Consider the following 14,070-nt stretch of genomic DNA (forward strand, 5'->3'; position numbering starts at 1 on the left):
TGCTTTTATTTGCTTTACACGTTAAGAAAAACAAAATATATATAATTTTACATCATACAGTTTCTTATATTCAATCATTTAAGATGTTTTAAAACCTTCAACTGTAACTTAAATAGAACAGAAAACTGCAGAAAATTTTTTAAAAAAATTATTAAAATTAGAGAAGGAAATGAAATTGATGCCACCAAAAGCTATTTTTTTTAAATTTTAAAATGTTATGCTTCAAAATTATGATGGAAAAACAAAATTTCATCCCCCTCCTTTCATCCCTTTTAAGGGACTGCAGAAAATTTTTAATAGTTCAGTTTAATCCATCTAGGTGCTAAGGAATATGTGTGAACATAAGGAATTAAGGATAATTAAACAAATTTTGTTCCATTTTATCTAGGAGATAGAAATGCATAAGGTTCAAACAAATATTCAATTTTATATAAAAAGATATACGATATTTCTGGATAATAATTTAAATACTTACCAACACAAGTGCAAAAATAGATACTGATCTCAAATTAAAACTTTAATGTATTGAAATTTCAGGAAAATAAGAAATATAGAAACAAACAAAATTTAACAAAAGCTATGTCAAATGAAAATAGATAGAAGAATAATAGTTTTTTAAAATGTATCATTCTTAAATAATACTATATATTCAAATTTAAAAATTTCACTGGTGAGATCATAAACAGTAAAACTAATCTTTGAACAATAAGGGTTCAATCATAAAATAAAACAATTTCACTACATAAAATATAAATTATTTTTTTAAACTTTAAAATTACATATATATGAGAAAAAATAGAGGTTTCCAGTTAAAGCAAAAAATACATGTTTTCTTATTTTCAATGAAAAATTAATTTAATTCTACCAAAAAATGTCACAGCCAGTAAAAAAAAAACCCATTAGACAACTTTCTTTGTTCAAGAATGAAAAACAAGTCACTATTTTTTCCCAGAAAATAAATTCATCAAGAATTTACAAGATTAATTTTTTCATATTAGCAAGCACCCCCCCCCCACACACACACACACATTAACTAATTTCATTCATAAAAGGCAATACAAAAACAAAAAAAAAAAAAAAAAAAAAAATCAGTGACTTAACAGATTCAATACCTGAAATCTTGTTTGGATTTTAAATTGTTCATTGATAAACCTACATTACTGATGCATATATAAATTTAGCTTATTTCAAATATCAATCAATCTTTTCTTTTTGCAGTTTATCATCTCTTTTAATTAAAACATACAAAATATTTATTATGCTCTTCATTAGAGCTTTCCTGAAAGTTAAATCTTAAATATATCTCTGTGTCAAACATTATTGGAGTGGTACAAACATATACGCCTTAATGCACACAAATGAAGATGCATCGCCTATAAAATTTAAAGAAACATTATCCACTTTCTGCAAAACCCTCAAAAGACAGAAAATATTGCCGTTTATTAAAAATAATAATAATAATATTCTGATCAGGAATATGAAAAAGTGATCTGCCAGTTTAATTTTATTTTCTTACAAAAATGAAGAATCTTTTTGTCTAGTTTTAATCAAATCCCTTCTTTACCTTTCCAATACTGACATCCAATGCACACACACATACATAATGTTTTTATCTATAATAATAATACATTTTTAAAAATAATGTTTTTAGTCATTAGAAAACCTGTTATATTAAATTTGAAAACAGGGAACATGAATTAATCTGTTTTTAATCTATGTAGATTTCATGCAATTTAAATATTTTTGACCAACTACAAATATACTGAATAGTGATGTCATAAATACTTTATATTGCCCTCTTCAAGAGAAAAAAACTGGAGCATTAAAGAAATCATACTCCCAACAACTATGGAATTTCCGTAGTTGCTACCGAAATTAGTTAAAAATTACAGAGTTGCAGATATAGCGGAAAAACTAAAAATGGATATATATAGAAAGCAGAACAGAACAGAAAAAACTCTTTCTGAATTCTAGCTCATAACAGCAGTGGTGGTAGTGAAAGAATTTTTAGAATGATAAAAAAAAAAAAAAAAAGGAGAGGGAGAACCGGAATCTTATTCCAGCATGAATACAAAAACTAGATTAGTTCCACATTATAAAAACATAAATGGGAATTTGTTATGATATTTAACTTTGCAATAATGACTCTTATGAAAGTAAAAGTACTTGCTTTTTTATGAAAAAAAATTATAAATGTCTAACAAATTATGTTAATTAACAAATCATAGTGCAATTTTTTTAAAAAATAAAAGTATCTAATTTATATCTAATCAATAATAAATGTCTTAAATAATCTTAGTAATGTTCGAAAATATTTATTTCAATTAATTAAAACTCTTCGGAAATATCCATACTTCAATAACTTGTTGATACTTGTTATGTTACTTGGTACTTATGATACTTGTTAATTACATATAAAAGTGTGCCATATATCTATTGAATTGAAAGCTCAATTACGATAGTCGAGAATCATGTTTTAAGGTTTTGCTGGTTCATTGGAAGAGATGTCACTTGCTAAATCAAATGGCTTTGAGTTCGATTCCAGAGAAAAGTGAAAAAGAGAAACATAGCCAATTTAGGTTCAATATTAATCATCGACTCCTCTAAAAAGTAAAATATATATATATATTTTTTTTCATATTCGAGTATGAAATTTATAATTAATTTTAAGAACATTTATAGCATTGGGAATTAATTTAGTGGACACCAAGAAAATTGAATTGTACAATATCGGAACCCAATATTGATCAATATAATAAAAGTCTAACATTTCACGGTGTTTCAACAAATCATAGTGCAATTTAAAAAAAAAATAAAAGTATCTAATTTATATCTAATCAATAATAAATGTCTTAAATAATTTGAGTAATGTTCGAAAATATTTATTTCAATTAATTAAAACTCTTCGGAAATATCCATACTTCAATAACTTGTTGATCTTGTTATATACATCTGTCAAAAATACTACTGATGACTTGGTACAGGGTGTGTAATGATAAACTTCTGCAAAAATTAAGTACTTTTAAGCACCTTAACTCTAAAAATTAAGCACCTTTGTATAAATATGCATACTTAAACTGCAATTTTCTAAACAAAGTTTTTTATAACAATGCATAATTTGTATTGAAAAAATTCTTAAAAATTAATTTTAAATGTTTATTATTTAAATTTTAACATTTATTTCTGTATTTGCACAACATCTTCTATAGTAAAATTACGCCTTTTTGGATTTGTCAAAAGCATAGAAATGATCATAAAAATGGGGAAAAAAAAAAAAAAAAACCGACTGATACCAAAGAAATTAAGTCAATTTAATAAGATTAACAATAAAGATCTGTGAGCTATTTCAACATTTCTTAAAATAAAAATAAAATATCAGATAAATACATCATTTATGAAAATGCCGATCAATATGTTGACCACAAATTTTGTATTTGATTTTTATATAAGCAACAACAATTAAGATCCAACATGGCTGGGGTGGAAAGAGTATTAGTACTACTCATTCTATTAAGTAATTTTATTTGCAATCATATAAAGCTAAAAACTAAAGCCTTCCCATGGCTATCATCATACAACTGGCCAAAATGCCATGAAATGATAATAGATCAATGCCATGGTCTACATAAGTTTCTTAAATAACTTTTAATAGTAAATAATAGCAATGTTCAACAATGATCAGACTAAAAAGAAATTGCCTTATTGCTTCTTATTATTAAAGTGCAGTAAAAGTCTTTTTTGAACATTCAACGTTCCTGAAATTTAATGAAAACATGCTTTTTAATCTATAAGCAAAAATGGCAGAAGAAACGATAAATATAGATACTGAAGAAATGAAGATGCTTTGACAAGTCCTAGTTTTCATAAATAATGAAAAAAAAAAAAAAAATCAGCTCTGTAGTTAAAAGTATAACGGAAATAAATCAGCCACAGCGTCTCCCCAAAACTTTCTCTCATATTGTCGGGAAATGCCTTGTGTGGCATTGGTATACGCTACGGAATATTAAAACTAGACGTGAATTAAACATTTTTACTGATTCTATTGTGTCATCGTTGGCAAGTGTTTTGGAATTAGACTATGGCATGTAGTTGAAAGTATCCAAAAAGCAAATTTCAATTTCAGACTCCTTCTTCCCAACTGATTTAAACAAAAATTTGACTCAAAACTACACTTGTAATCGCAAAATTACATACCAAATTTGCTATATTTTTGAGTTATCGCATTTACATATTTCAGAAAGTACAGATGGACATGTGGCGAATCCCTTGTTGGATTTGGCTCAAAATTTGACAGATGTTTATGCAATAGATATTAAATCTGTGTACTAAATTTTAACTATCTAGCTCTCTTCATTTTGTAGTTATCCTGCTAACTTTATATTCAAACAATCGGTCAGTTTTGAAAATTTGATTGAAACTACAAGTTTGATGTGAAGACCGTGCACCAAATTTCATCCATCTTGCTCAAAGCGTTTTTGTCTCATCTTTATCACAGACACACATTTTCCAAAAATGTGTTTTTGAATTCAAAGAGGTACGAGATCTGTAAAATCTCGAGTTCAAATTTTTTTGACGATTGCAGTATTTTCTCTAAATTTTCTATAAAGTAAAAGTGCCAATTAAGGCATTTCTTTTTAAATGCCAGAGCGAGGCAATATATTGCATTCCTTCAAAATTTAACATCAAATGAAGAATTTTATTCAATAAACAATTTTTTTAAGTTTAAATAAAAGCAAAGAAAGCCTTTTTTCCCCCCTTCTTTCTTTTACTACAATTTTAACAGCTTCAGAATAATGTGATTCGAAGAAGCACTATAATTTTGATTTGGTTTGGTTATATTAATGTCCCATTTGAAACTATAATTTTGAATTCCATTATAGTAAAAATCTTTGTTATAAAATGTATCCAAAACTAATTTCTCAGAAATTATTTTTTTAAAAATTACATTCAACCAAACAAATTTTTTTTATATATTTTTAAAACAGGGTTAAACTAATTATTATACTATAATATGCTTTGATTTTATGATGAAAACACATTAAAATTCTCTATTTTTTAATTAAATTTTGAATTAAAAGCTTGAGAGTTCTTAATGCCCCAAAAATTACTTCCCAAAATTCATGCTCTTAACTTCAATGGCTTAATGCTGGGCGTTTCTCAGGACAAGACATTATATATAAAGAGAGATTTTATTGGGAATAAATTTCTATAAAAGTTATAAAAAGAAAAAGATCATTATAAAACCTAAATCCTGAAAAAAAAATTCTAAAAACTTTATTTTCTTTTTTTTTAAATATTTAAGTACCAGGTTCAACAGTTCCTTTTTTTCTTAGTCAAAACAAATTTGGCAAGATTAATCCAACAAACAAAAATGTTCAAATGGATGTGGACATTAAAAAAAATATCATGAAAGATATCACAATCAATGAAAATTTTAGGCTTCAAATTAAAATTTCATCATACTAGATTTTACGAGATTGAATAACGTAATTACATACCTCAATTAATTACAATTCGATATAATATAATAAGTTGAATACCTGTAGTAGGTTGCTCAAGCGAAGTATGGCATTGTACGCATTTCGTACTGCCCCTTCCAGATAACTATTCCAATATTTTAATAAATAGTAATGTACATTGTTGAAGAGGGGAGAAAGGGGGGGGGAGGAAAAAAGAAAGGGGGGGATCAAGCATTATCTTAATATGTGCTGGAACCCCTGGAATACATCTTAGAATTTTTCCCTTATATTGGTTTTCTTTTCTTTTTTTATACATCTGATAAACAAGCCATTACGACCATGATTTTGAATTATATTAAATTTGCAGGGAAAGAAAAAACGAAAAGCTTTCTGCGTCTTTATGAGAAAATTAAGCACTCTTTAAGGACCTTTTCTCAAAATTAAGCATTTTAAGGTGCTTAAAAATGGTTTTCAAATGTAAGCACTTTTTATGATGCTACGCATCCCTGGGGTAATCAATTTAGGAGGGTATGAATAAATAAGATTAATAGTTTATGCAGAAAACCCACAAATAAGATCTACCTCATGTAAAGATCAACTGCCTGAAAATGATAAAATTTCAATATATCCCTACAAAAATTCTGATTTTTAGTTTCTAAGTATTAAAGAAATGCTTAAAATGAATTTCATTTATGAAAATATACTTTTTAAATTTAATTTTAACTGGAAAATATTTAATTAATATTATCTAGCACAAGTAAATAAAACAAGTAAAATGGAACAAAAAGTGTATTTCTAATAATACACTTCCAACAATAATATTCCAAAAATAATTTTAAAAATGAATTTAAGGATGAAAAAGGCAATAAATAACGAATGTATTACATTTTGAGTAACAATCAAATTACAAACCCAATAAAAAAATTGCTTTAATAGCGTGCGATACACTCTGTAAATAAACCTGATTAATAAATACTATGTTCATTAGTAATTTCATTCAATCTAATTAAAAATTTATCATAGGCACAAATATAATTAAATTGTGGCAAGAAAATTACTAAAGAATACCTTACTAACAGGCTCATTCCACCAATTTTGAAACCAAGGATCAAAAATTTTTTTCCCTCTATTATCATGATTGTAGCCCATATTTTTATTGAAAAATATCTGATCTTTCTTGCAGTTTACTTTTTTTTAATTTAAAAGACATTTATCTGATTATAAATAACACATTTCATGACATGTGCCAAAAATTCCATTTTATGAGTGTATTTATTTAAAGCTTCTACATTTCCTTAACTTTAAATATAGGTACCTATTGTATTTTAATTTTCAATTATTTATATGTTTTTAGTAAGAATATATGAAAATAAAATAATGCCTATTTTCATATCTTAAACAATCAAAATTTATCAAGGTTGTGACAAGTCACAAACATAACTACTTTTTATTGTTTTTTTCTTTCTTGTGTCATTAAATTGACATAAAATGCTCAGTTATTTTTTTACAAAATATAATCATACTATTTTATAAAATAACATCCAATTTTTTTAAAAAATATATTTAAATTATAATTTTTAATAGGTATGTGCCATGAAATTATGAAGGTTTTCTCACCAGATGGCAGTAGAGTCTTGTTTATTTACTAATTAATACTTACTGTTTGTTTCATTCCATATTTCACAATACATGGTGTTTAAAATATGTTGCAAATGTGTTTTTACAATCTATAAACATCTCTGTGTAATTTTGTTATTTGAACCATAAAATATAGGTGATAAAAAAAAGAAAAAAGAATAATTCTAAGCAGAAGAGATATTATGAGAAAGAAAGGATTCTAAATTTAAAAAGAAATAAAGGCAAAAAAAAAAAAGTTATGAGATACAAAGGCAAGGTCAGGGTTCAGGTCTATGAGCCATAGGTAAGTATTGGTCTAACTAAGGTTTTATATAGTAAAAATTTTGTATTTCTTGACAGTAGTGAGGATTTAAAAAATTGTTTAAGTCTGTAAATGGCTTTATTTGCATTAGATGACCTTGAATCTCCTTGACCATGCTATTGTCATTAGCAATTATATAATCAAGATAAGTAAAACTTTGGATAACCTGAAATTTGTGAGAACCAATTTCTAGATGGGATTCCATTACTTAGTACAAGCATATATTTGGTCTTTTCGCTGTTTATAATATGTCTCGTGCTATTAGCAGCATGCTCTAAAGAAAGAAAAGCATCTTTGAATATGGAAACAGTTCTTGAAATGATATCAATATCATCCGCATAAGCCAAAATTTGTGTTGATTTTCAGAATATATTGCCTCTGATGTTAATTCCTGAATCTCTTATGACTTTCTCTAAAGCAATATTAAAAAAAAAAAAAAAAAAAAAAACAGGATAAAGAATAACCCTGCCTGAACCCATTATTGAAACTAATTTCTTCTGATAAAGATCCTAAGAATTTGACCCTGCAAGTGGTATTGGATATACTTGCAACTACTAGTCTAATTAATTGTCTACATCCAGTTTCACTTAATTTTATTCAAAAACCCATTGATAACCATAGAAAATAAATCATGTACGAAAGAAAAAGTTGACATTACTTCTGGTGGGTAAGTTATATAGTTTTTTTTTTTTAAAAAAACATTTGAATGTGGCAGATGATGAAGTTCAGTGTGTTGAAGAGATAGTTTCTACTGTCAAGTTCCCTATAAAGTAGTGATATATCTAATCTAATTGTTAAAAAATTACTTCTCATCTGTTGTCAGGTAAGCTATCACTGTTTGATGCTGTAATTGAAAATTATATTAGATACAAACTAGATTTTTGAGAAATATTGTATGTTGCTAAAAATCCACATATAACTTTTTCAAAATACATATACCATAATATTACCTGGATTGTTTTATTTATTTTTTTATGTGATCTATGACTATTTTCCTATAATAAATAATTTTTTAAAATTCAAAACAAATAATCATGCATTTAAAGGTTAAATACTTCTGTTGAATTTTCAAGTTTGAATATTTCTATCGCAACTATCTCAAAAGAATTTCTTTAAAGAATTCCCCCAACACTTGGCAAAGCAATAAAGGAAACTTGGAATGCCTTACCTCCAAAGCAAATGGTTGTTGTGAGCAAATTAGCAAAAAAGGTGGGTTTGAAACAAAAAAAGGAAAGGGAGGTCAATGTTATTAATGATAATAGAAACAAAGAACTTATGGCACAATTCTTATATCGAACAGATATAGTGTATAGTGTTCCAGGAATGCATGAAGAAATGATAATTTGGGAAAATGATATTAAAAGACATATTTGTAAGCTTTATCTTACAATGTACATGATATAAGCATGTGCTTTGGTTAAAGAAGAAAATCCAAGCATTAATATTAGATATTCAAAATTTTGCAGTTTATGATCAAAAAAATATTATTCTTAAAGACAAATCTAGTTACTAGTGTAAGTCATGAAAACTTTATTCTGTTGCTCAAAAGATTAAATATTAATTATTACAGTTATTAATTACAATATTACTAATTAGTTATTAATTACAATATTACAGTTGGAAATTACTTTTAGGTTTTATTAGCAAAAAAAGGTTAAATAATGCTACTAATATCCAGTGGCATCAATGGATCTAGTTAAAAAATAAATGTTTCTTTTAAGAAACCAATGAAGTTTGCATAGCTGAAATGACTGATAATGTTATAGCCAACTTTCAAAATTTCAAATTATATGGATCCTTTCATTCTGATATAAAGCAAAGTGATACTGTTGCATTGCAAGCACATTTTGCAATGAGTTATTTTTTCAAGCGGCAAAATGAAATGCAATATGCTCTTTAGAGCAGGAAAAATGCAAATGTTTACATCTGCATTGTTTGAAATAAGCCAAAATTAATCATTTGGAGTGATGGCCCATGCAGCGAGTTTAAAAAACATATTTGTTACTTTCTTTTTGTGTAATCTAAAAAAGTTTTTCACATTCCAAATGGAAATATTTAGCAATTTCATATGGAAAAGGAGTTGTTGGTGTTTAAGTGGTACTGCTAAGTCCAGAATATACAAAGAAGTGAAGGCAAAAAGAGTTACTGTATAGAATTCACTCAACTTTGTTACAGTTGCTGCAAAAGTAGTACCAAAAATTAATGTTATTTCTATGTTAAAGAATGACATTGTTAAATCCAGATAGACTGGAATTGAGCTAAGGATGTTCCCAGAATTAAAAAAGCACATATCATTAGAAGTTTTAATGACCACATTTGTTTGTTTACCAACCCCCAGTTTGGATATCCCTACACAAGAGTTCTGCTATTGTGAAAATACAGATCAGTGTATTAAAAGTAAGCAGCCACTTATAGAAAATTGCACTTAACTTGTAAATATTTCTCTTGGCATGTCTGTGTTGGTAAAAGTGTTCGGGAAAAGGTCATGGAAGCCCTATATTGCACAAATATCTGCTTTAGATGAAACTAATATCAATGTATTTTCTAGTATCAAGATATTGAATAATATAAGTTAACAATGTAATTTCACTTCATATTTTAATGAGGGATGTTACAGAATATTTTTAATATCAATACACTATAATAATTATAATCTTGCCAATAAATAATATATTAAATATTCATAATAGTTTGTTATTTGGATTTTTATGACACAAGAGTCAGATCTCACCATGATACACGAAACATACAACAATAATCAAAAGAAAATGGTAAAATCTGAGTAGTCATTATGAAAAAATATAACTAATAAAAAAATTTGAGAGTGCACTTTTTTTTTTTTTTTTACAAAAGAGAATTTTTAAGAAATGTAAATAAAATGAATTTTCAAAAGAAAGATTAAATAAAGTTTTAGCATTATTAAAATCAATTCAAGTTATGTTGTCAAATATAAACCTTGTTAAAACATTAATCAAATCCAATAATAACAGCAAAAATTTAACAGATCAACATTACTACCATGAGTTACAGATGGAGTTCTATTCACTGAAAGCAATGCATCAGCAATGGTTCATTTAAACTGATTTTACTAATTTTAGCAATGGTTTAAGCAAACTTATTTTCTAATATTAATTACTTCAATCAGCACTTTAATATTATCAATTTTAAAAGTAATAACACTGAGATATAATTCCCAGTATGTAATTTAAAATGTTTGCCTTTTGAATAGCTCATAACTCTATTCACTTGTGGATCTGGATATCATTTGTGCTTCAATCCATAGAAATTCAGATCAATTGGGGATCAATGATTTAAATGATCAAATTATTTGCAAGACATATAGTCAGTTATATAAGACTTGCATTAATATGAAGCATATTGATGAAATTATTTCCTTTGTCTAGCCACATCAATACAGCTTTCAACAGAATAATGAAGTTTCAGTTTATAATAGATTACAAAATAGAAACCGGTAAGTAAAGATTATGAAAAGCCCAAAAAACATTCTCGATAAAATAAAATTTAATTTGCATTTAATTTTATGTAACAAACTTTTAAAGAAAAATATTCACTCCAATCCACTTTAATCAACAAGAATCACTACGATAAAAAGAATTGTGCTGCATGAATTTAACAATTTTCAAATAACATGCATAATTATAAATCAAAATGATTTGAAAACAACAATGAAGAATACGACAGCCATATCGAAGCAGATGTGCCGTGTTTTTCTAAAAGGAGTATGTTAATCTCAAAAAGAAATGGCAAATAACCGAGTTCTTAAATAAAATATGTTGAGCTTATTTCCATTCATGAAGATGTCATATTATATTATTACTTATTTTTTTTGCGGCATCAATCTGCATTCGTTACGAAAAAAAAAAGTTAAATAAGATTACATTTTGGCGGGAATCTACAATCCTATACCGTTAGGGCTAATAACATATTGAAACAAATACGGAAGAATGAATTCATAGATAAATATTCATAAAGCCGCAATGAGATAATAATAGCAAAGATATCTACATTTACAATCAACAGATACACAGAAATATCGGACAACCAACCATAACAACACTGTGAATGCTAACAATATTCGATCGCATTTTAACAAAATCCATAGATTCTTACCGTAGAATTACTTTCTTCCTTAGTTTCAGACATCCCGTTGACAGATAGTGTCCTCTCAAAAACTAAACACAAATCAAAATATATAAATTAAAAATTTTTAACGAAAATGCAGAATATAGACGCCTGCTAAGAAACTGCAATGTCTGAAAAAACAAGAAAAGTCAGTTACCGCTGTTTAGAACAGCACTTGCCAGCTTGATGTCAGTCAAAATTCAGACAAATGTTAGCGCCCTCTATAAAAAGGGAAAATAAATGAAACGCTATTGTGTATGAACTGAACTACGCGAAAATTTAAAAATTCCATTCTTTTCCAGAAACGTTATAGAATTTTAGCAATAATCTAGTTATAGACCCACAGAATTGATAAGTGATAAATGAAGAATCGTGAAGAGGAAAAATTTTCCTACAGTGCTTTTCAAAGGAAGCTGAACCGTATTTATCAGAAATATGAAAAAGAGAATTAAGAAATACGGTAGTTTGAGAGTTAAGAGTATCCTGGACTGAAATATGGTTAGACAGATAAATTTGCTCATTTGTTATGAACAAATGGATAAGCTTGTTTGGAATGAACAAACTACCATTTAAAACTCTGATGCAACTAATAAATAAAAAAAATTGCAAATATAGCCGTTTTATTTTGAAATAATTTCGGAATAAATTCATAATATATCAACTCATATTCCTTATAAAATCAAAGTGAACATTTTGAACATGCAATAAAAATTCGCCAAATTTTATAGTGGACCATTTTATATTAATTTAGGTAAATCTCAAGATATTTCACTTGAGTTTTAAACAAGACTTCGGGGAAAAACAACTTGGAAGAGCTTGATTGTGAACATATTATTCTCTAATTATTATTCATTTCAGATTTTTACTAAACTGCAGGTTGTTCAAAATTCCTGAAAATTACAACCTCACCCATTTTAAATTTCTTCTATTAAATTTTTAAAGGGGAAGAAATTGAATTAATTTTTTTCTTCAAGTGAATGAAATATCAAATAATTTTTTAACGAAATAAAACAGCAGATATTCTTTGTTTGAATGCATAATTTAACTAATCATATTTTAACCAAATCAATGAACTGTTAAGAAAAAATAACATGAAATATTTATAACTCCCACGAATAGTATCTAATCCAAAACAATCTTTACTTAAATATCGAGAACTTCCAGCTTCCGTTTGGTTGAATATCCATTTTATACAGGCGTTTTAAACCACTTATCATAAATTTTAAGGAATGATAGATCACATCTAGTTTTACATAACCAAGAAGGGATGATCTAATAGGCAAAGTAAGCAACTGGCCAGGTACTCCACAACTTTGGAGGATGTCAGTTTTTTGGGAAGCATTTTCAACATAATTTAATTTTTTACTTTCATTTGATTCGCAGGGAATATATTCTCGAAATTCAAAGTTAAAACAAGTATCGTTTATATTTTTGAACATTATTCTTACGAAATAGGCAAAGTACCCATAGAACCTGCAATTTTGGAGGGTTTTAATTTTTTTCTTTTGATATTTTCAGGGAAATTTAATTATGAGCTTTCATTTGATTTGCAAGGGTCATTCTATTGAACTTATTTATATACAAATTAATTATCGTTTAAGTTTTTGAACCTAATTCTTAGGATTTTTTTTATGTTTTCAAATTTGATTCAGATCAATGTAGTCCGGTTTTTTTTTTTTTTTTTTTTTTTTTTTTTTTTTTCCTTAACTGGCAACCGATTTACCACTCGAAATTCCTCGAAAACTTTGAATGTTATTTAAAATCTGCTTCTAAAGAAATAAAAAATTGAACTTGATTTACAAAATCTAGTTTTGTAAACTCATGAGAGGAAAGAGAGCACCAAAAACGAAGTAGCATACAATATTGTAAAATTTGGGAAAACAATATTGCTTAATATCGTTTCAAAATATTGAAACAACGTGAAATGTTAGACTTTTATTATATTGATCAATATTGGGTTCCGATATTGTACAGTTCAATTTTCTTGGTGTCCACTAAATTAATTCCCAATGCTATAAATGCTCTTAAAATTAATTATAATTTCATACTCGAATATGAATATATATATATATATATATATATATATATATATATATATATATATATATATATATATATATATATATATATATATATATATATATAACTTTTTAGAGGAGTCAATGATTAATATTTAACCTAAATCGGCTATGTTTCTCTTTTTCACTTTTCTCTAGATTCGAACTCGAAGCTATTTGATTTAGCAAGCGACATCTCTTCCAATGAACCAGCAAAACCTTAAAATATGATTCTCGAATATCGTAATTGAGCTTTCGATTCAATAGATATATGGCACACTTTTATATGTAATTTCGGATTGTCCTTTTAATTTAATAACTATTTTTAAATTTTGAATAAAGAATGTGATTTGAGTCGAAGAGGATGTGATTTCACTTGTAAACTAAGATTTCTTATTAGAATAGATTACAGAAGTTATGTCCAAATGTAATAACTTTTAAATAAATGGAAAATAAAAATATATATTAGTTT

The 14,070-nt window shown here is 26.7% G+C and overlaps 1 protein-coding gene across 2 annotated transcripts in view; it reads right to left on the reverse strand.

Annotated features, from left to right (window-relative positions):
- The window catches only part of LOC129960410 (protein DEK-like), a 42,983-nt gene extending 31,210 nt beyond the window's left edge, over positions 1-11,773 (reverse strand). The window contains exons 1-2 of one of the 2 annotated variants that reach the window (XM_056073832.1): positions 11,699-11,773; positions 11,530-11,591 (exon numbers count right to left, since the gene is read on the reverse strand). In XM_056073832.1, the coding sequence (XP_055929807.1) occupies positions 11,530-11,562 (33 nt within the window). In that variant the 5' untranslated portion in view covers positions 11,563-11,591; positions 11,699-11,773. The other variant, XM_056073831.1, reaches the window with a different exon arrangement.
- Between the last annotated feature and the right edge of the window lie 2,297 nt (positions 11,774-14,070).

The sequence above is a fragment of the Argiope bruennichi genome, chromosome X2, assembly GCF_947563725.1.
Source record: "Argiope bruennichi chromosome X2, qqArgBrue1.1, whole genome shotgun sequence".
NCBI classification, from domain to species: Eukaryota; Metazoa; Arthropoda; class Arachnida; order Araneae; family Araneidae; genus Argiope; species Argiope bruennichi.